General features: G+C 49.0%; 1 protein-coding gene across 1 annotated transcript in view; it reads right to left on the reverse strand.

The window, feature by feature from the left end:
* Positions 1-24,767, reverse strand: part of Dnmt3a (DNA methyltransferase 3 alpha) — a 100,296-nt gene that overhangs the window by 62,860 nt on the left and 12,669 nt on the right. The window contains exon 2 of the mRNA XM_051181724.1: positions 9,519-9,761. Coding sequence (XP_051037681.1) covers positions 9,519-9,581 — 63 coding nt within the window. The 5' untranslated portion in view covers positions 9,582-9,761. The remainder of the gene's footprint in view (positions 1-9,518; positions 9,762-24,767) is intronic.

A 24,767-nucleotide genomic window follows, 5' to 3' on the forward strand; every position in this document is an offset into this window, starting at 1 on the left:
CACACACACCTCCACCCCAGGATTTGCATCCATGGTTGGCTCCCACCTTCCCATATGGCTCAGAAGAACAGCTCTGTGGAAAGCAAGTTACCAACACACCATTCTAAAATGGAGGGCATGCTTTCTGCTCTGGGCCAGTCTGTGGTTCATGCCACCAGGCAGGGGGCTGATACACTGAGTGAGGTGAACAGATGGCCTGGGCCATGCCCTCAGTGACTCTAGGGACATGTACCAAGTGGTTTATTCTCACATCTGTCAGGGGCCCATTTAACACAGTGTCTGTGCCAATGGGTTACGCAAAGGAATGTGGGCTATGCTCAAATCTGCAAGCAGCACTGACTGAATGGGCATCTCTAACATTGAAATGCTAACATCTGACCTGCAGTAACCTAAGCACATGGAAGCAGAGAAACATTTAGTGGGAAGAGATTAGAGTTCAGGTTGGCCTCCTCATCTGTCAGGTTAGGAGACTCAATCAGTTAGCCACTTCAAGAGCTGTTGGAGAGGGGGCAGAAATTATAGATAAAGAGTTTGGAAAGAGCAGGGCTGGGTGAGCAGGGACTTCCACTGTGTTCTGTATTTACTAGTCACTTCAAACTTACTATCTTCTCTGCAGCTTGCTTTCCTCATCCATAAAATGGGGATCATACTTACTTCACAGTGACAGCATGAGCATAAGTAAGGGGACAGTGAACACTGGCACGTGACAGTCACTGGGGAACGGCTCACTTCCTCCTGCTTCCATACAGCCTGACTAGAATGTTTCACACAGGCCAGCATCTCTAATACCCCACCTCCACCCCTCCTGACCTCCAGCAAATCCCAGCTCTCTCCCCTCCATGTGCAGCCATCACTCACAAGCAGACAGAGCCCAACATCTGGCTGCTGCTGTTGCCATGGTGAGCTATGCAGATGCTGGGGCTCCCAGACTTTTTCAAATTGCAAGGTGGATTATGTCATTCTATAGGTTTTAAAACTTCTCTGAGGGGAACCCCAGGGGCCTGCAGCATCAAACCCAGATCCTAGTTCTTGCAAAGGTTCCCTGGGCTCTTGCTAGGATGCCTGTGTCTCCTTGCCATCTCAGGAACCCAACATAGGCAGCAGGAGCAAAAGCAGCTGCTTCCCCAGGCATCTCAGCATAGCTATTCCTTCTGCCTAAGCCACCTTTGTGAAGGCTTCCCAGCCTCGCTTATGGGCTTGCTTCCCTTGGCCCTCCTCCTCTTGCCCCCTACCTAGACTGATGGGTATGTCCTGATAGACACCATCCCCTGTGATGCCTACTACTCAGGAGTCCAACCATGGGCTGACTAGGATATGAGCTTCTGGAAGGAAGCACCCAGGGTTCTTTGTTTTTGCTTTTAGAGGCAGAGTCTCACTGTGAATTTCAGGCAGGTCTCAAACTTGCAATTCTACTGCCTCAGCCTCCCAATGCTAGGATTATAGGCATGCACTACAGTGCTAGGCCTCCTTGGGAGGTGGAGGTAAGAGGATTAGAAGTTCTAGGCTAGCCTAGAGTACATGAAAGCCTGTTTCCAAACCCTAAAACAAAAAAGAATAAAAGTCTAGACTGATGTACCCAACAAGATAAGACATTGGAAACCCTTGGATGAGTGACTACCACATAATGGATACTCAGTAAATAGTAGAGTCCACACACACAAATGAGACACATACACAAACCTGCAGACCTGAGCAAATACACAGTGCACAGGGCTCCAGAGTCACATACATCTTTGTCTCCACAGTCACAAATAAGATTATGATGGCTTTAGGACAGCCTGCTCTAAAACTCATTATGTAGCCTAGGCTGGCCTCAAACTTTCAACAGTCCTCCTACCTTACCCTCTCAAGTGTTGATAATAAGCATGAACCACCACACCTGTGTTCTTTTTCCTACCTTATTGATTGTTGAGGAGGCCCGCTAGGTATGACTCATTTGTCCATGAGTTCATGATCCCTCTGCCTTCACCTTCCAAATGTCAGGGTTACAGATATGTGCCACAACCTCCAACTTAAAATATATCTTCTATACCTTAAACCCTTATAGCACCTTCAGCAAGGGTGGCCTGTTAGATTAAGTGGCTCCAACCAGCCTCTCTCTAAACTTCAAGGCAATGATATGGCCTACATTTTAGCGATGCTCACTGGATGGATTATTTTAAGCCACCCACAACTTTGCCTCTGACAAGCTTGGCTATGCCAACAGTAATGGCTCACATTTGCACAGTATGGCAGAGCCAACAGAGCATTCCCACACATTCTTTTTGTTGCTGGGTTTTCAAACAGGCTCTCAAGTACCCGAGGCTGGCCTTGAACTTCTGATCCTCCTGCCTCTACCTCCTAAATGCTGGAATTACAGGCCTGCACTAGCACGTCAGGGTCTATTTCATTGTATACTTATTTATAGGAACCAGAGCCGGTGTCATGTTTTCCTATGACACAGGTAGTAAACTGAAGCTCAGAAAGACTATGAGATTCTTGAAAGGCAGAGGCAGTCGAGGAGGTTCCACCTCACTCCCAGTCTGTGGGTCTTTCCAGCATAGCTGCCTCTATATCCCCATGCCATGTTCTACACACACATGCAAGCACACACAGTGAAAACACAAGCAATGCACACTGAGAGCACACCTAATATTCACTGGCACACTTTACATACTTACTCACGCTTGCATCTCCATGCCTGACACAGATGTCCTTGCCCCACAAAGATATTTTGCTGGAAGCCCTTTCCATGCTCCCATCAGTGCTTAGACCAGAAACCACTGATCCAGAATCTGCTGATCAGATGCCTGGAGTTGGTATTTGAGTCAAGGGGATGAATTGCCAAATCTAGCCAACTACCTGCCCAGGCCTCCCAGGACAATAAGCATGTATATTGCCACCTGGCTGCCTCTCAGGGGCTGTCTGAGGCTGTGGAATTCGATGAAAGCATTGTCCTCAGCAGGAGGTGAAGCCCTGCAGGGCCACTAGGGCACCCTACTGCAGGAGTCCTAACAGGGCATCACAGACCTGCACAGCTCTCACTGCACGCATTCACATGCAGACATGCCTTCCCCCCCCCCACACACACACACAGAGGTGGTTCTTGCTACACAGCAAGGGGCAGAGGCTGAGGACCTGGTAATAAATATGAATTACTGGAGACACTTCCAGTCACCCCCAAAGCTCACCAGCCCTCCATCAGCAAACATTTGGTGGCTTCACAGGATAATTACTGATGGAAATTGTCCCTCCTAGCCAAAGACCACATCCCTGGAGACAGGAGCCATGTCTTGGTAACCCTTTGGGGTCCCCTACAGATCACAGTTATTTGTACATTAGCAGTGCACCATAAATGTTAAAGGGTTAGAAATAGTTTATCCATCCTGCCTCCAAAAGCTGCCTGCCTCACCTAATTTTGGAACAAACATAAACACAGGGCTGGGTCTCACCCCGCCCCCCCATGGCACACGCACACACCAGCAAGCCAGGCAACAGGGATATGATAAAAATATCCACTGAGTATCTACTGTGTACTAGATACAAATGGAACTCAGTCTCGAGCGAGAGATGACATAGAAACAAGCCTGTGGATGATGCTACACTGAGGGCTAGTGTGAAAGGCAACTGCTCTGCTGGCAACCAATCCTGTGGGCACAGAGCCACTCATCCCTGCTCCTTCAGCTGCCCACCAGGGCCTGGACTTATCCTAATTTACAGAAGGAATGAGTCTTGATGAAACTACTTTGCAGCCACCTGACCTTTGCCAAGTTCCCTAGCCTCCTTTGTTCCCACCTGAGGAATGGAGATAAAGGCAGCAGGCATCTCCCAGGTTACTATGAACAACTGTGTATAAAAGAGATGCCTGGATAAGTTGCCACACCATACCATGAAGTAAGACACTGATGGCTGACACCTTAACTGTCCTGTGGATCTGCAAAGGTACAACCAGGCTTCTTGGGTCCAGACCAAATGCCAGGACAGAAGGGGTCATTTCCTGTCCTGGGACACTTGCTAAGCTTGGCTTTCCACATCCCCTCTACACTGTTGCAACCAGTCTTCTCTACACTTACCCTAGAGAAGCTGCTTCCCTAACAGGGCTGAGCTCCAATCCTTCCCTTATCATACACAGCAGGAAGGACCCACATGACTTTAGTCCCGGCTGTAGCCCCTGCTCAGACTCCTGGAGCTATGCACTATCACACTTTCCCTTGTGTTCCATGTATACAGGGACCTCAGGCCTTTTGTGCCTGCAGACCCGGAGAAGAGCTTTACTTCACGTGCCTGGCTTGACGAGAACTCTAGGCCACATGCAACACATCACACCCTGGCTTCCTCCTTCACAGCCCCAAGTGGTCTACCCCTAAGAGGAACAGACAGACTGGTAGGTATGGAGGCAGGGAGGCAATGAGCAGAGGGATAAATGGTAGCTACCCAAAATCTAGATCAATTAGGCTAGCTTACTATGTAGCAGGTCCCTAAGTTAATCAATCACTCACACGCACCATTTCACTGAAGCATCCCAGGCAGGCAGACAGGGTGCTGGCCCTACCGCTGAATCATACAAAAAAGCCCTGATGCAAACCCAGGTCTGTCTCTAGGGCCTGGATGACCTACCCAAGGCCTTTCTGACTGCATGGCTAAACTTGACGCTTCATAGCATCTAACTTTAAAGAACTTTAGACAATATAAGCCAAAGCCTGGGTCCTGATCAGGTCTAGTGGGCCACAAAGTAGAAATGTGCATGCCATTACCATGTAGAAAAAAAAAAAATCAGCTTTTCTCTATTTAAAAATCCTCCAGGGATGGGGTAAGGGGTTGGAGAGATGGCTTAGTGGTTAAACGTGTGCATTGTTTTTTTTAAAGAGGACCCGAGTTCTATTCCCATCACCCACATCAGGAAAACTTACAACCAACTGTAACTCCAGCTCCAGAGGATCCAGCATCTCTAGACTACACACACACACACACACACACACACACACACACACACACACACACACACAATTCAAAATAAATGATTTTTTAAAAAAAATTAAATAAAGGGGGCTGGAGAGATGGCTCAGTGGTTAAGAGCACTGGCTGCTCTTCTAGAGGACCCGGGTTCAATTCCCAGCACCCACATGGCAGCTCACACCTGTCTGTAACTGCAGTTCCAAAGGGTCCCACACTCTCACACAGACACACATGCAAGCAAAACACCAAAAACAATTTTTAAAGTGAAACTATAAAAGTCCTCTGGAGATATTCTTTTGAGGACCCTCTGATGACCAGCCCACCCTAAATGAGCATGGAGGGGAATCTAAATGCAATAAATCAGAACCCCCAGAAGGTCCCTGTTCCTGAAGACCTGCAGGCTTTCAAACATAGCACTGGGATTTGAGGCTGGCAGAGACCTCACCAAGGAATCCTGTACTTGCCAGGCATCTGGGCTGGACTTGGAGGAAGGAGGTAAGGAAAGAGCCCCAGTCTTAGTCCCATGCACATGTACACACCTACACCACACACACACACACACACACACACACACACACACACACACACTCTCTCTCATGCACATTCTTTTGAACTCTCAAGCCAAACCTGTACTATATAGTATGTCTCCTCCACCCCACAACAGGAAGGGCAGGAGGGGCAAGCTGCCAGAGGACCAGCCCACCCAACATGGCATGGCCTTACCATCTTTATACCCTTCTACCCCTGTCCTTCACTAATCCAGGACCATCAGGTTCATCTTGCAGACAAGAGGGCCCAGGAAAAGTAAGGAAGTCTGAAGACAGAGTAAGGGATGAAGAGAAGTGAGATGCCCACTGTAGTGTCTTCAATGAGCAAGATTTATCTGTCTCTGTGTGTGTGTGTGTGTGCACGTGCACACACATGTGCATACATGTCCCCACATCTGCAGGAGCAGAAGTGCCTCTGATGTCCACAAGGAAAGAGCTACACATACATCCAACTTTCATTCTAAATAAATACCCTTGAACCTGCAGCACATGCAACACATCTGGGCAGCACAGCTGGAAGCTGCTGTTCTCTCCACCCCCTTTACCTGAGAGGACCCTGAACAGCACCCTGAGAGACTTCAGACCAGTGACTTAGCATCTCCTAGATTCAATTTAGTCCTTAATAAGAGAATATCCTAAGAATCCCTGTGCCTTTGGGGTAACTGTAAGAAATAAAATAATGCATGTAGAGTATCTAGCAAACAGCTCATGCTCAATGCATCCTGGCCACAAAGTATCTGAAGCCAGAGAAAATGGCAGCTTGGAGTTCATGGAAACAGCCTGGAGCCTAGACCCCGGCTGGCTCCAATGCACATTCAGGGGTCTGAGAAAGCTCCTGAATGTTCTGTTCCTTCCCTCCATAGGGATAGCATGTAATTTCCATTTCCCCCTCTGAGTTCCTTGTCTCCCTACTTGTCTCTCTGTGCCCTAGCCCTGTGCTGTAGACTCATTTACCAATGCACTGCCCCCAATCCCTCCACCATCCCTCTGGTCTCAGTCTCTCCAAGCTGCAATCCTTGCCCAGCTCAAGCATGGCAGGCGGCAAGTATGGGGCTCACTTCCATTGACCCCTCTGTGTACTCCCAGAGGCACTGTGCACAGCCCCTTTTGTCTGTCACCCTACCTGCACTCCACCTGCCTGGCCCTGGGGCTCCCTGGTAGAGTTTGATGCATTTTGGCTCCCATCCAAGGCATTCCTCCTACCTCATGCCACTGCAGACCCTGGGGAATTGTGTGCAAGAGAGGGGTTGCTGACTTTCTGGGCTGTGGGTGACAGACCCTCAGGAGCCCTTCCCCAGAACTCTCAACTCTGTAGGTCAGGCAGGGGCTTGCGCCTTGCAGTTCTAACATGTTGACCTGGAATGCTGATGTGGTTGGCTTGGGAGCCACATATGAATCACAGTGGTCTTCTGAAAACTGTAATCCATGAGAGTGCACCAGGGCTTTCCCAGAGAGGAGGGCAATCAAGCAAGTACCCAGCAGGAGAGGGAAGGCAAAAACAAGGCCTAAAGCCAGGAAGGGCACAAATGGTATCTGGAGGCAGCAAGGATAAGGCTAGACAGGCAGGTGGGGCTGGTGAATGAAAGGGGCCAGCAGGAGCCTCACCCTTTTCTCAGGCTCAGCAGATGGTTCCCCGTGCCAGGTGTCTGTGGCACCTCTGTAGACTCTTTGGCTAAAGAGCAAAGTCCATGTCCCCCATTTGCAGCTACACAATGTCCCTGCCCCAGGCTGGCTTTTAAGGTCCATTACGGCAATTGTCAGTGTCTGTACCTGCCTTTACCAGGTGGCTCTGTGGTGCTGCTGGAGGCAGTCCACGGGTGCCAGGGAGGGGTGCCAGGTGAGCCACCATATGTGCTGTGGGTGTAGGTGGTTAGAAAAGAGGACCAGCTAGGCCCCAGCCTTTGTCTATCCAGACTGCTGTCATCTTTTGGTATAATGGTCTCTGCCAGTATGTGAGCATGCTTTCTCTATCAGTCCCGGGATCTGGGGCTGGGTGTGTGTTTGTTACTATGGGGAGATAATAATAGCAATCATAATCCCTCATAATTGGACCAGACTTTGCTGTCTGCAGGGCACTTCCCTGCCTGTGACCTCATCTGACTTTGTAAGACAGGCAAGGCTAGAGTCACTATCCCCATTTTCCAGCTGAGCAAACACAGACCTAGATGGCTTGAAGTCAGATCCCCCATAAGTGGCAGCCCCAGGGCTGGGACCTGGGACTTATACAGCGTTTCTTCCTCTGCTTCATACAGGTTGTCACAATACAGAGACCACCTGCCTTGCTGCTATGCAGGGTGAGGCGCACAGTCCGACAACAGGGGTGACTGAAGAGTATGTGAAGGAGTGTCAGCATCTATAAGAACATAGAGCCAGGGCAGAGCAGGCTCAGAGTCACCCAATCTAGCACAGAAACAAAGCTAGGTCCAAGGCAAGGAGGGAATTGGCTATAGCACAGCTGCCATTGCAGGATCCAGGAGACTGTAAGCATCCCCAGCACTACAGCCAGGTCTGTGAACTGCTTGAGCTCAGAGCAAGAGGAATTCAGAAGGCCTACGGGGAACTTAAGACTGTCTAGTCATTTCCCATGGGATTTGAAGGGAGAGGCTGGAGGGCTGGGGATGTAACCAACACACGCTAGGCTGGGTTTGAATACTCCATAAGCCAGTCGGGGCAGTACAAGCCTGGTCCAGCACTCAGGGTGGAGTGGAGAGGATCAGAAGTTCAAGGTCACTCTTTGCTACACAGGGCATTAAGTCCAGCTTGAACTGTAGCAGACTATGTCCAAAAGGGGGAGGTGAAATGAGCTCCCAAGAACCCAGTCCAGGGGTACACATGATTCTCACCTTGTGAGTACACACACACACACACACACACACACAGAGAGAGAGAGAGAGAGAGAGAGAGAGAGAGAGAGAGAGAGAGAGCACTGTGCAGGGTTGCATGCTGGACCCCTGGACCTTTTGTGTGCACATCTGTTTACATGTGTATACTGGGGGTGGGACTCACATCAAGACTAAGAGTGGTTATGGGAAGGTAAGACCCAGGCAGCAAGTAACCAGACTCACACCTGGGCTTACCACCAAGCTCAGCGACCCCTCCTGTATACCAGGGCCACCTGCCTTACCTCACCGGTTTCAAGGGTTGTCACCAGAACAAAAGGAACAATGGTATATTTCAACATACCAAGAACATAGAAATGCACATTAAGGATGAGCAAAGCAGGAAGGAACCGAGTGTGGGTGGAGGGCTCCCAGCTGCTGCCCTTGCTCAGGGGGCTCAGAGACTCCACACCTGAGCCATATGGCCATCCCTTGTCAAAAGAACAAACTTCACACCTCTCTCAGTGGCTCAGATAGATAGGACAGTGACAGCCATACACTGACAGAGGGGACAAAGACTCCAGTGTTGGAGTCTGTGGTCACAGGTCCGTTTTTGAGGCCCCACTAGGGACTCCTACCCATCTGATGAAATCCCCCTTTTACTGACTTGATCCCGAACTGGAGTTCAGTTAAAGGGTGAAAGGTCACCTCTCATGGGACTCTGAAAACACAAAGTCACTGGTTCCGTAGCCCAGAGCCACATCAAGGGTTACCCAGTAACACTCACTTTGGAGCCTGGGTGGGTAGTGACATCATTATCTCCAATGGTTGCTCCTGAACATCTGAATGCAGCCACGTGTGTGAGTGTCTGTGTGGGCAGAGCACCTCATGTCTATAATGCCCAGAAATCTACTGAATACAAGCGGGAAACAGGCAGCTATAGAAACAGAGGTACAATGGCTTATCTGACATTTCACAGCTAGCATAGGGCACATCCAAAAAGAAATCCAGGTTTTTGGGACTCCTGCAGGGATGGCCCCTCAAAGCCTGTGCTCAAAGACCACAGTGGCTATGGCTATAGCTAAGGTCCTGGAACCAGACTACCTAGGCTTGGGGTCCTGTCTCACCTCAGAATTTAACCTCTCATTATGTGGGGACAGGCCACTCTCCCTCCCCTAAAATTTTGGTCCCTTAAAGAGCAGAGCCGGCTGCTTACCTTTCGATCATCCTCCCGCTCCAGAGTGGAGCTGCTGGTGTCCCCTGGGCCGCTGGAGGGCATTGCTGGCAGCTGGGCAGTAGGAGGCAGGCTGGGGCTTTGAGGGCTTGGTGGGGCTTCAGAGCCGGAGTTCTTGTGGTCTTTGTAAACAAGATCTAAAACTTAAACATCGATACAGATGTCAAGCCCCTGGGACAGTGCTGCCTCAGTGCTGCCTCAGTGCTGGCCTTCAGGTTGTTCTGCCTGTGGGGAACAGAAGTTGGTCAGCAGGGCATAGCTCAGTCCCTCCCAGGACAAGCCTCCAGCCCAGGGTTAGCCTGGCCTCTGACCTCTCCCAGTCTTGCCAGGCTGCCAGAGTGAGAGAAACCAAGGCAGCCTCCACCTCCTCTGAGAGCCTGGGGGCTATGACAATCCTGTTTAGAAACTCGAAGGTGTACTGTGTGCCACTTTTGGAACTTCCAGAGGCCTCCTGCTCCCCGCTTCTCTATTCTTCCCTCTGAACATTTCCGCAGCCCTCCCTCCCACCCCAGCCAGTCCCTGGGAAACCCCAGACACCAGAGGCCCCTAGCCCAGCTACATTTTCCTTCTACTCTGTCCTCGCCGAACACCCCCACCCCCACAGCGCTCCTTGAGTGGAGGAGGAAGTGAGCAGCAGCCACAGGATGTAGTGAAATGAATGTCACTTTGATCAGCCTGCCCGGGACCAGCACCCCACTAACAAAGCTGAGGCCCTAACCCAAGCTGTGCTGCTGGGATACGGTTTGCTGGACTCTGGTTTCGAAGGGTGAGGCCCAAAGCCATAGCCTCACTGAACAGGCATGCACGCCGCTCTCTGCAAGCCCCTCTTGTGGCCCCATTTGCTGTCAGAACTGGTGGGCTTGAGACCTTCCAAACCCACACGCAGCTGTATTTTAGGGGCTTTTCTTCCTCCTCCAGGTGTGGGCCTCGAGCCAGTGAAATAACAAAGCCTGAGCCTCAGGCCACAGCTCAGGGTGGGTGTGTTACTGCGACAAATCAACCCCCTTCACTCCGAGAGACACACAGCAGTTCCTGCTCCCCCCACCCAAGAGACAGCGCCAAGCCCCTGCCTTGAGTGTGTGCCTGCCCGGGAGGGGATTGGCAGCCACGGAAGAGTAGGAGGTAGGCTGGATCGGAGCCCACCCACACCCTTCCCCTTCCAGTTCCCTGCTCTGCTTCCCAGCTCCCCTCCCTGCTGGGCCTTTCCTCCCAGCCCCCTCTGCCAGGGCTTCCTGGAAAACCAGGAGCGGGAGACTGCCCAGGCTTGGGTTTCCCATGGGCCCTATTCCTTCCCCAGGGAAGTGACAGCTTGGGAGGTGGGCTCTGCACTGTTAATGGTGGGAGAAAGCTGAAGCTCGAAGGGGCCATTGCAGAGCTGGGAGAGAACATGGGCCTCAGAAGATAGAAACCGAGGCTTGCAGAGGAGGCAGCGATGCCCATCTCAGGCTCCAGGTAGGAGGTACCTTACTCCCTGCAGCATTGAGCTTGGCTAGGTACAGGGTTCTGTGAAGGCTGGCTGCCCAGTGAAGACAGTAGCCCCACACACTGACGGAAAGCTCCAAACACTTTCTTAGTTTACTGTTAAGGCTAAGACTCAAACAGTTGGGACATGACTGAGGTGTGAGCCAGATCTCATGACTGAGCTCAGAGGGGCTCAGTGCTCTTGGAAGCTAAGTCCCCCTTATCCCCAAGCCCACAGAGACTGCTCTCCACAGCACAAGAGGAAAACTGGTCCAAGTCAGAGCTCCCAGAGGCTTTCCCTGATCCTACTGGCCAACGAGTCCTCCAAAATCCCAGAGTGCCCTTTGTGACCACAGTCGTTTCCCACACATCAAACCCTGAAAAGAGGATGATGGAGCAGAGGTGCAGTCGGTAGAAAAGAATGTTGGATCCAGAGCCAGCAGATAAGGCCCTGGCTGGGTTAGATGGCTCCCAGGATGTCATCTGGCCCCCACCTGCCCGGCTGGTGGGGCCTCACAGGCAAGAGGAGAGCTGCCAGCAGACTAGAGAGACGCCTTCAACAATGGACAGACCAGGCACAAAACAAGCCAAGGCAAGGATCTGTGCCACAGTCAGAGAGACACGGGGAACCTGTATTGACCCCAGAGGGGGAAGGGAGGGAGGGAGTGGGCAGAAAAAGTAACACAGCAGAGGTCACGGCCACAAGGGCAGTCACCCGGGAAAGGGAAGGAAGGAAATGCCTCTTGGGACATGTGAGCTTCATGAAAAATCATCACAGAAAACAGTGGTCCTAGGTCCAACCTAGGTCCCTTTGTTTCTCCAGAGACCTCAGAACCCCTGGGCATTATCTGGGCATTATCATTAGCACGTGACCAGGCAAGGTCCCACTCAGTGGTGAAGGTCATGAGCTTAGACACAGCAGTGCCCACTGCTCCCTAAAGCCACACTAGTCTCTCAAGGTACCCTGGCTACAGGGAGCAAGCTAGCAGCTGGCACCGCCTCCACCCCACCCCCCACACTCCCCACACCCTGCACCTACAGCATCCTCCTCACCCAAAGCAAGGCTACCCAACAGGAACCCTTACTGTGAACCCAACCAACACCACAGCAGTCTTTATTTTCTCCTCACTAATTCTTCATGCCCATAATGACCCTGAATAACACGTGTAACACCATAAAAATCCTCCTCCTTAGGGCTGGAGAGAGGGCTCAGTGGTTAAGAGTGCTTGCTGCTCTTCCACAGGTCCCTGGTTGCCAGCACCCACACCAGGTGCCTCCAAACAGCCTGTAACTCTAGTTCCAGATCTGACATCCTCTCCTGGCCTCCACAGGCACTGGCACACACACACATGCCACACCCACACATGGGCACACACCTGCTGGGATTTATCAGCCTGTCCACCTTATCTGATCTCTGTGGTGCTAAGGATAAAACCCAGGGCCCTGTGCGTGCCAAGGACCCCACTAACTGAACTACTCTAACAGCCACTTTTGCTGTGGCTGTTTTGTTTTCTGAGAGGGCCTAACAAAGCACAGGCTGCCCACAAATTTGCTACATAGCTGAAAACCCCTGATCCACCTGCCTCTACCACCCGAGTGCTGAGATTACAGGCATGTGCCACCAAGCCTGGGGAGAACTGCAATACCAACTAGTCTCCACGTTTTACCACCTTCTTCAACCTCCACACAGGGAAAAGACATCACCAACAAAAATTCAAGACTGGGAATGCAACTTAATAGGCAAATCAGAGGCAGGGATGGGAAAGCCGATTTCAGCATACAGTCCTTAACAGATACTTGTCGCCATGGCACCAGGCACCCATGGGACTAGACTGAAGAGAATATGTGTGTGCCGATAAAGAGGCTGGAGCAAGAACCATCCTACATCTGCTTTTCCTGAAGATGCAACTTCAGATTCTCTGGAGGACAAAATGGTGGAGGGAGAGGTGGCCAGGTAGCTCATTTAAATGCTGATGGGAGTTCTTAGGCTCTTCCCCCCCTGGGCTGGGACACAGTGGCTGCCCTGCCCAGATCTGAGGATGCAGCACTCACTATAGTGAGGCCAGGGCTGCCTGTTTGGTCCACCAGTGTGGATCTGAGAGTTGACAAACCTTCAGGGCCAAAGCTTCCAACAACTTCTCTGGGTTAGTTGGTTTCAGTTGTTTGTTTGGTTTTTTGTTTTATTTTTGAGACAGGATAGCACTGCTCTGGAACTTTCTGTGTAGCCCAGAATGGCCTCAAACTAAAGATTTTCCTGCTTCTACCACCTGAGTGATGATTTCAGGCATGGACCATCACACATGGTCCCCAGCTCCTTGACTATTTATTAAGAGAAAGGGTCTCACTATGTAGCCCTGGCTGGCCTGGAACTTGCTACATAGACTAGGCTGGCTTAGAACTCACAGAGCTAGCCGGGCATTGGTGGCCCACCACTTAGTTCCAGCACTTGGGAGGCAGAGGCAGGCAGATCTCTGAGTTCCAGGTCAGCCTGGTCTACAGAGTGAGTTTCAGGACAGCCCCCAAAGCTACAGAGAAATCCTGTCTCAGAAAAATAAAAAACAAAACAAACAAACAAAGAACTCACAAAGCTCTGCCTGCTTCTGCCTGCTGCAATCCCCTGTTCTTAATCTAGAAAGATCAGCCAGAGACCAAAAGATGTTTTAGGAAAGCATCTGACTTGGAAGATAGGGACCAGAATAAATAACATCAAACCAAGTGGAACAAAACACGAAGGTGGTAACAGGAACTTGGTGAAACAAATGTTAGACACACAGAAGATGTTTCTGTAGCCACAAAACAAGAATATGATGAGACTGAAAAAGAAAAGGTAGAGAACAGAAAAGAACTTCTAGGGGCTGGAGAAATGCACAGCTGTCAAAGAGCACACTACTCTTAGAGAGGATGGAGTTCTGCTCCCAGCATGCCGTGGAACAATCTTTTTATATTCTGTGAATATCTGTTGCTCTCATTGATTTAATAAAGGCGACATGACCAAGAGCTAGGCAGAACTTTAAGACAAAGAGAGGCTGGGAAGAAGAGTGGAGTCACCAGCCAGAAGCAGGAGATGAACAAGCCATGTCGAAAAAGTACTGCCACATGACAGAGCATAAATAAGAAATACAGTTAATTTAAGGTGAAAGAACTAGTTAGTAACAAGCCTAAGCTATTGGCTGATCATTTATAATTAATAATGAGTCTCTATGTGGTTATTTGGGAGCAGGCTGTTGGAACAGAAAACCCTCGCCTACACATCACTCATGTCAACTGGCTTACAGCTACCTATAATTCTAGTTTCTGGGGATGTGACACCACTGGCTTCCTTGTGTATCCACATTCACATACAGACACACACATACACATACAGACACACACATACACATACAGACACACACATACACATACAGACATACACAGACACACACATACACATACAGACACATACAGACACACACAGACACATACAGACACACACATACACATACAGACACACACAGACACATACAGACATACACAGACACACACATACACATACAGACACATACAGACACACACATACACATACAGACACATACAGACACACACATACACATACAGACACATACAGACACACACATACACATACAGACACACACATACACATACAGACACACACAGACACACACAGACACACACATACACATACAGACACACACAGACACACAGAGACACATACAGACACACACATACACATACAGACACACACAGACACATACAGACATACACATACACATACAGACACACACAGACACACAGAGACACATACAGACACACACAGACACATACACATACAGACACACACATACAGACACACACATACACATACAGACACACACATACACATACAGACACACAGACACATACAGACACACACATACACAGACACACATACAGACACACACATACACACACAGACACACACATACACATACAGACACACACATACACAGACACACACATACACATACAGACACACACATACACACACAGACACACACATACACATACACACACACATATAGACACATACACACACATACACACAAATACAGACACACACATACATACATACACATACACATACAGACACACACAGACACATACAGACACACACAGACACACACACACATACATACACATATAGACACATACACACACATACACAAACAGACACAAACACACATACATAGACACAAACACACATCTCTAAAAAATAAATGCATCTTTTATTAAAAAAGGAATGTCTAGAACTATAAAATCATAGTAGTAAAAACACAAAACTCAGTGCCTGACTAGAAATACAATGATTTATTGTATGGTCCATGATCTCACCAGCCTATCATACCTACATATCTTTTGTAAGCCAAAAGAAATGAAAGATGTCAAAGACACCTGTACTCCCATTTTTACCGAGGTGCTGTTTGCAATAGGGAATCAACCAATGAATGGCCAAATAAAGAGAAGATGTGTATGCCCAATTGAGTATTGTTCAGTTATAAAACACTGAAAACTGCCATTTGCAGCCACATGGAAGGGCTAGGAGCACCTTAGATTAAGAAATAGATCACTGGGGTTGGAGAGATGGCTCAGTAGTTAAGAGCACTGGCTGCTCTTCCAGAGGTCCTGAGTGCAATTCCCAGTAACCACATGGTGGCTCATAACCATTTCTAGTGGAATCTGATGCCCTGTTCTGGCATAAAAGTCATAATGCAGCTAGAGCACTCATGCACATAAAATAAACAAACAAATACATAAATAAATCTTTATTTAAAAAAGAAATACATTGCAGGGCAGTGGTGGCTCATGACTTAGTCCCACCACTTAGGAGGCAGAGGCAGGCAGATCTCTGTGAGTTTGAGGTCAGTCTGGTCTACAAAGAGTTTCAGTACAGCCAGGGTTACATAAAGAAACCCTATCTTGAAAGAAAAAGGAAGGAAGGAAGGAAGGAAGGAAGGAAGGAAGGAAGAAGTCAGGCATGGAAAGACAAATACCACATAACATTATTTACATGTAAAAGTTTGGCCACACATGGTGGCTCACACCTTTAATCCCAGCATCTGGGAGACAGAGACATGTGGATTTCTGTGAGTTTAAGGACAGTCTGGTCTACATAGCAAGTTCCAAGCCTGCCAGAGCTACATAGTGAGATCCTGACTCAGAGGAGGAGAAAGCTGTTTTATATGTCAGTCTCATAGAAAAAAGAACAGACTAGCAGTTACCAGAGGAAAGGGAGAGACATATAAGAGGATGAGAAACGATGGTTAATGGGTACAGGGTACAGCTAGATACAAGTAACAACTTAAAAGGAGTAACTTCCATGTTCTGCAGAACAGGAGAGCAACCAGGAGTCTGACTGATCCTAACACAAAGAAATGACTGACATTTGAGGTGATGGCTACACCAACACCCTGACCTGATGACCACATCACACGGAAGTACTAAAACATCACAATGTAGGCAGGAGAGGGACTCTTCAGGTCGAGCACCTGTTGTAGTGGCAAGGCAGGGAGTCAGATCCCAAGAACACATGCAAAATCATGGCAGGTACATGTCTGTAACCCGAGCACACTCCTGTCCCAGAAGATGGAGGTAGAGACCAGAGGCTTGCTGGTCAGATAGCATGGCACATATACAAACACAGGTGCACACACATGCTCACACTCAAACACACACACATGCACCCACATGCACACCCTTGCAAAAACATCTGACAATGTGCACCAAAACCTGTGTATAGTAGAAAAAGTAATATCTGTCATTTAATAGAAATGGTTCATTAAAAAGAAAAACAGATGGACACATTGTGCTGTCATTCCAGCTAGTTGGGAGGCTGAGACAGGTGGCTTGCTATGCGTTTACAGGCAGCCTGGTCAATATAGGAAATTTCAGGTCTGTCAAGGCAACATGGTAAGATGCTGCCTGAGGAAATAAAGGAAAAGAAATAAACCTCACCTCTCCTGGTAGAGTGATTTACCCTGCCATTTCTTCATTTAAGCGTGAGACTAGAAAAAAAGATGCTTCCAGCCACACAAGGTCTCACACTCAATCCGAAGGAAGCTGGGAAAAATATCTATAATACAGGGAGCCAGCACATGAGGGCCTGACTCAAGTCACAGGCCAGCCAGGCCCTGCCATCTGCCACTGGACTAGAACCCAGGTGCTGCCTGGCTTTGAATACTGCACTCAGGGGAATGAACTGAGCAAAAGGAAGGCACAAAAACAGTCACAAATAGCAGATAGAGTTGCAAGGACCACCACAAAGAAACATCACAAGTATCAGCTATCACAGCCACATGCCTAGAGAATACACAGTGGACCCAAGGTGAGTAAGTACAGACCTGAAAAGTGGACAGAAATATTTCAACCTGCTGTTATTGTCTGTATTCAAACCATTCTGATAGCTATCAGGGCAATAGAAGGAATTAGCAACAGGTACAAAGAAAACAAGGCAAACTGGGTGGTGATGGTACACAACTTTAATCCCAGAATTTGGGAGGCAGAGGCAGGGGGATCTCTGAGTTCGAGGCCAGCCTGGTCTACAGAGTAGGTTCCAGGACAGCCAGGACTACACAGAGAAACCCTGTCTCTAAAAACCAGGAGAGAGGGAGGGAGGAACTTGAAAAACAAGATAACTACTAACTACAGGGGAAAATGAAAAGGAAACTTACTAGGCTCAGCTGTGAATACTTACATTGGCATAGTAATGCAAATATTATTTTGGTTTAACAAAGGTGCTTACACATACACACATTGCACAAACATTTTATGTAACACAAAATGAGTGGCTTAAAAGAACAGATTTTGGGGCTGGAGAGATGGCTCAGAAGTTAAGAGTACTGGCTTCTCTTCCAGAGGTCCTGAGTTCAATTCCCAGCACTGACATGGTGGCTCACAACCAACTGTAATGAGATCTGGTGCCCTCTTCTGGCCTGCGGGGATACATGCAGGAGGAATTATATATAAACACTAAATAAATAAATCTTAAAAAAAAAAAAAAAAAAAAGAACAGATTTCTTATCTGACAACCTTGCACATTAGAAGTCATAGTGGTTCTCCGGAGGCTAAGGTCAAGGTGCCTGGCAGGTGTGCATTCTTTCCTACAGATTCTAGGGGCAACCCACTTTTGTTCCAGCTTCTAGAGGTTGACCACTTTCCTTGGCTCACAGCCCCTTCCTTCTCCAAAGCTATCCTTTGTGTTACTGACAACCTGCTCCTGCCTTCACTTTTCATTTCTTAGGGCCCTAGTGTTTACAATGGTGGGTTCAGAACATCCAAGATAATCTCTCCATTTCAAGGTCTTTAATTTAATCACATCTGCCAAGTTCCTTTGACCACATGAGATAACATACCCATAGGTTCAGGGAATTAAAATTTTGTTATTTTTATTATTCCTGTTAGAAGCAGACATCGATATACGTGAACACAAGCATAGTAGACATTTCTCAATGAATATTGGAAGGGTACTGTTAATAGTAAGCCTACTGCAAAAACTATTCAGGGTGGCTCAGTGAATAAAGGCGCTTGTCGCCAAGCCTGATGGCCTGAATTTAATACCACAGTGGAGGGAGAGAACTGACTCCTGAAAGATGTCCTCCAACCTCTACACACATGCCAGGGAGTGTGCATGTGTGCACATACTCTTGCACCCACCACACACACACAAATAAGATGAAATAATGCTTCAAAAGAAAATCTATTAAACAGGAAATCAATGGAAAATATCTATATAGAAGGATCAAAAAAGTCTTCATTATGTACAGATGTAAATAAAGATTGCTGGAGAACACATCTAAAAGAATCAAGAGTGGCTGCCTTTGTAAGGCAGTGGTGTAGGCAAGGGCCGCCTGTGTCATCTTTGGTAATCTCCTGCTTCCTAGACCCTCTGTATGTACTACTGTTAGGAAAGATGATTTACCAGGAGGGACCAGGACTAAGCAAAGGGCCTTCAACTCCATCGTGCCCACTGGTGGTGTATGGCCTGTCTCTCCTCCAGAAATAGGAGAGGAGCTAAAGCCATTCCCCCTCTGTTGTTCAGAGAAATCATCACATCCCAAAGAGTGAGCAACCTCAGCTCATCACTCCCACACATTTCTATCATCAGCTACCTCCTTCCCAGCCAGCACCTTGGCCTTCCAAATGTTTAAGCTCCCAGTCCAGCCCATGGTATCACCTCATTTTCATCACTCCCAAACTGGGGGTGTCGATGCCAAATATATCCCAACCACAGCCCCCCTCATCAACCACACCTCAGATCAAAGTCCCACAACCCAGCCTCCTTCTGGGGCTTCAAGCTGGTCCCACCCACTGTCCCCAACACCATCTCCATCTTCTTCTGCAGGCTCAACTTTCTCAACAGCTCAGAACTGATGCCTTAGGTCTCAGCTCCTCCTCACTTCAGTGAGGGCCTGTGTATCACTCAAAATAACCCATCAGCACCCACAAACCTGAATCCTTACTCCACCCGAACAGCCCAATGTCAGAGTCCCAAAGCACCTCCCCCCCCCCCCCCCTCCAGTCTTCTGGGGATTTCTGAAAGTTTTGATTGTGCTTGCATTCTCCCACAAGACCCATCCGGAGTGTAGAGTGAACATGTGACCCGACACAGCCAATCAGAGGTGTTACCTGGAACTTGTTTAAACCGATGCTACAGCGAACAGCCAAAAGTGAGGCAGGGGGTTGCCAGTCACTGTCTGGAGGCCACATGGGATAAGTAAAGCCCAGGACAAAGAGCCAATGATAAAAAGAAGGAATGAAAGCTGCCTGGGTGGTGCACTGGCCCACCTAAGGTGAGGGTGCTTCCTGTACTGTGAGCGAGCCTGACTCAGGAGCTGATGGCAAGCTCTGGGAAGCCCTCCAGGAAGCCAGGCTCGTCCAAACCTTGACCTTTTTTCTTTGAATCGGGTTGGCCTCAGGTTCTTCAACTGTAAATTGAAGGAATAACAGGACTCGCCTCACAAAACTATGGAGGCACTGAAAAAGTAATGAATTAAGAATGCTTCCTAGAGTGCCTGGCACTGAGAAAACATCGATACATCTTCACAATTATTAGTCTGACTCATCCACCCACAGATTTCTCTCCTTTCTCAAAATCCCTGGAGTGCCCACAAGTGGACGTCGCTCAACCGGAAGCCGTGCTTATTAGGCTCCTACACCACGCCACTCCACGCTTGTGAATAGAGCTTATGATGTCAACATCTCATTAACGCTCACACAACAGCCCACCATCTGGAGTGAGTACTATTTTTATCCCCATTTCCCAGATGAGGAAATTGAGGTCTAGGAAGGTTCTTAAACTGCCCCAAGGTCACAGTAAGAGGAGCAAGGTTCAAAGGCCATCCTGTCCATCATCATCTCTAGCGATTAGCTCAGGACTTTTGCAGCTATAGTCACTTAGTCACATAAAGGTCAGGAAACAGTTTCCAGGCTGTCTTACTCCTGGTTTAGTTGGGGGTTGGTGGGGGTGGGACACAACCAGTCTTCTAAGGTAGTGCTCTGCCTGATGAGGAGTTCACTTATTCATTCTGCTTTGTTGAGAGCCGGCCTGGTGACAAGCACTTGCGGGTGTTAATTGTTGCAGTCTGTCCTTATAACAAATCTAAGAAGCAAGGTCTGTTGTTATCCATGTTTTTAAAGAATGGATAGAGGCTCCTAAGGACCATAGTTGAGCCAGTCCAGTGCAGATCATAAATCAAGTCCAGCCCACTCCAAAGCCCTTAAAACAGGATAGCAGCCAGTAGGGCATGCTAAGCATAGACTCCAGTGTCAAAGGTGCCTCCAGTGACCCTGAGGGACCCCAGCTCCTGCGTAATGGCTGTATGGCTGAGTTTCCTGTTTGAGCTGTAAAGAGGTAGAGGTGATTCTTGTGGGGGGGCTTATCCCCCCCACTATCACACCATCATCCACAGAGGTGGTCCAGAAAGCCGAGTGGGGCATCAATCAGGGTTTCCCCCACCTCCTGTCAAAGCCTCTCTGGGTCACAAGACTGAGACTGGGTAGAAGGGACAGGAGGAAGTCTTGTTCCACTTCTGAGTAAGATGACATCATCATCCCATTTGCTCCCACTTTCAGAAGTGTCGCTTGCACCATCCCACCCACTGCCCACAGAATACCAAAAGCCTCTGGTGATGGGCCAACAATCCTGCCATCCTGTCCTCACTTCAGAGCCCAGCTGACTCAGAAGTCATCATGAAAGCATCTCATACCCCCCAGAAACCATAGCTCCACCACCAGAAGCATCCATGAGCATGCTACACCTCCTGTCACTATGGCAGCCACAGGGGAGGGGAGGAGTCTGAATCATAGACTCCTTTGCTTGCACTAATGGTTACCATGACACAGCCCCTAAAGCAGAGAATAAAAGGGCTATGCCCAAAATAGATGCTGTGAAAGAGCTGGGATTGTTCTCAGGAGTCAACAGGAGCCACCAGACTTCCATAAAGGAGCTCCCGGTGTGGAGCATGGGGCACCAAAGACCCTCTCCTTGAACTGAGCATTGTGGCAACCCAAATGGGCTTCCCATGGTCTGAGTAAGGACCACAGGGTGACCAAGCTTGAAGGCCCATGTGGGACTCAGCATGTAGTCACTTCTGAGTTCTGTGACAGCTCCTACCAGTTCCTGAGCCACAGCTGTGTGTTCCTCTCAAGGATGGGCCACACTTGCCAAGCACAATCCTTGTTACTCGCTCCCTTTCATCTGGCTCCTGCTCCCTCCCCATCCCTTTCAGCTCACTGGAGACACACTTAAGCTTTTACCAGGAGGCCTCAAAATGGGTCTGTGAGAAGGTGAGACATCTGCCTGGCTTTTCTGTGCCCCTGGGGCCATTGACTCAGCTGTCTGGAAATAGTTACTTCATTGTCTGAAGTGACTGGTCCTATTACTAAGAATTGCTGGTGCACAGGACCCCAGGAAGACTAGACTAGAAGTTAGGGAAATCCCTCCAATGGATTCTAGAATTTTCTTGCTCCCAAGTGAGGGCAGTGGAGGATTTGGCTCCTTCAATAAAAGTGACAGAGGCTCTCCAGGGTATTGGTTATTAGGAAGAAACCAGAACTTTTATGTATTTTCTGTAACCTGGGCTATAGGCAATTGTGAGCCACCTGATGTGGGTGCTAAGAACCAAACTCAGGTCCTCTGGAAGAGCAGCAAGTGTTCTTAACTGCTGAGCCATCTCTCCAGCCCCTGGTCTTGAATTCTTGATTTCCAGCCTCTACCTCTCAAATGCCAAGGTTATAGATCTGTGTCACCATGGTTAGCCAGGATTAGAACTTTGCAAAGATAAGTCTGGACAGGTAGAGAGATGCTCAGTTATTGTGTTGCTGTGTGAGAGGTCAGATGGGGAGGAAAGGCGCACATGGAAGCCATGTAGCCAAAGGACTAACTAAACAGTACCATCTGTGAAAGTATGTATGGACCATTTAAACATTTTTCCTTTGCTAGCTGGTACAATGTAAAACTTAGGAGAAGGAACTTGCGAGCCAGGTGGTAGCGATACACACCTTTAGGCCCAGCACTCAGGGAGACAGAGGTGGGTGGATCTGAGTTCAAGGCCAGCCTGTTCTACAGCTAGCACTACACTGAGAAACCCTGTCTCAAAAAACCATGAGGAGGCAGCAGCCCCAGAGAGACAATCAGAAGGAATCTGACCCCTGGGCCCAGTGTGCTGTCTTCAAGGTTCCTTTGTCATCTAGACCGTCTTCACCATCCAGATCTCACAGCCCGGATGCTTTCTAGCATCAACTCTCATAGCACTCAGCAATCAGCTCTTGTGCTGTCGCAGCTCCCTTCTCTAGCAGTTGTCTCAGCAAGGCATGAGAACCACAGCTGGCAGCCTCCCAGCATCCCTTCAGGGAGGTGAGCTGCGTACCTCCAGGAAGATGCCTCCTTTAGACCCAAATAATGCAGAATGCAGACTTCTGCTAAGATTCATCCACACAGCACAAGTGACACCTTTGCCATCTAGGGAGCCATGGCCACACCCTCTCCATCAAGGACTGGCTCTCAGCCTTGGGGGCAGCCTCCTCCCTGGTACTCTGGCAACTATAAGGGCAGGAGCTGTTCTCATAGCCCCTACTTCCACATTCAATGGAGTTCTTTTTTCTGGTTGACCAACCCCTATTATCCCAGTCCCGTTATAGTTAATAGTTCTTTGTATGAAACTGTCCTTGTTCAAATCACCATGTGGTTTCTTTCTATCTCCTGATGGACACAGACTGACACAGCCACTCATGTCAAGGGCTTTGTCCTCTCTTAAGGTCTTGGATTATCAGCAACCTTGCCAGCTAGCCACTCCCTGACTCAAGCACTCTTCCTCAGCAATCATATATGTATGTGACACCATGGTTGAGTTGAGCTACAGGGCCAACAAGAGCCCCTGCTTCTGGAAGTTCATAGACCCAAGGATCATCAGTGTTCTGGGTCTGCCACCCTGTCTCTGCACTGTGTCCAGGGCTAGTAAGGGGCCAGCCCTGCTTTCACTACTGTAGTTTTTTTCTCCTAAAACCCCCAGGCTTGATTCACACAGACCTCCACCTGCAAGGCTGTCTGTCTGTCTGTCTGTCTGTCTGTCTGTCTGTCTTTTCTCTGCCTGCCCCCCTGGATGCACGGGTGATATTCCACTCTTGAGAACCAGGGCCCTAGAGCGACCCTAGCTCCTCAGCAGAATGTCCACACAGGCTTCCCTCAACCCAAACCTGATGTCTACAAGAAGTTTACGACTGATTATGGTGATGGACGCAGTCCTAGAGGCTATTCAAGACAACCCCACTGTACACTTACATGGGTGGACTGTGCAGAATGCAAACTCTATCTCGCTAAAAGCTGACTCCCCCAGCTGTGAGGTGCCAATAGCTTTCACACACGGTAAAACCTTGCTGATCTGCTCTTACACTGGCAGCTGGCTACATACGCTTTGATGCTTGCTCTGACCTCACCTCACCTCTCCCATCGCTCCATGTCCGGTCATGTCCCCAGCTGATATCCTGTTTCCACAGTCTGTTCACACCATTCTCCTCTGGTGGGGGGGGGCTCTCGAGCCTCCTGAGGTCCCCTCACCCAATCCTTCACACTGACATTTCTCTTTCCTTTACCCCTGCCTGATCACCTACCCAGGGGCTCTAACAGTGTCTGTGGGTGGTCATGCAACACTGCACACGTATATAGATGTGTCGAGTTTCCCAAACATAAGAGGTCAAGGTTCAAGCCTTGTTCTTTCTCATCCCGGCAGCACAGTACACAGTTGGAGCTGGCCTCTGCCCTGTTCTAGGGGACCCTTGAGCAGAGAGGACTGTGAGAAGTCACTTCCAGGCAGCTGAGACATCCCCAGCATCATGCCACACTGCCTAGAGTGACCCCCATGACCTTCATTTTAGGGGTCACTTGGCAGAGTCCCAAGGCATGGAAAAGTCATATGGGGCTGAGGCTCTAGTCCACCATCCCCTGGCCAAAACTGCCACCTTCCATGGGATTTGCAAGTTTTTCTGCCCCCACCCCAGGTGCACAGGTGCAGGTGAAGAGATCATAAGGGATCCAGGCCTCCACCCCTTGGGACCCTTGGAAACTGGCTTGCCTGCAACTACTCTTTACCACAGCCAAGCTTCCCCCAGGCCCACTCTGTTTTCCTCTTTCTCCACAGAGCATGCCAATAACTATGGAGCTGACTACTCCTAGGTCACAACTGGGAAGTCCCCTAGGATCTTCAGGACCTGGGAGGTATGGGTGGAGTCAACTCCTCCTCA

This window comes from Phodopus roborovskii, unplaced genomic scaffold, assembly GCF_943737965.1.
Source record: "Phodopus roborovskii unplaced genomic scaffold, PHOROB, whole genome shotgun sequence".
Classification (NCBI taxonomy): Eukaryota; Metazoa; Chordata; class Mammalia; order Rodentia; family Cricetidae; genus Phodopus; species Phodopus roborovskii.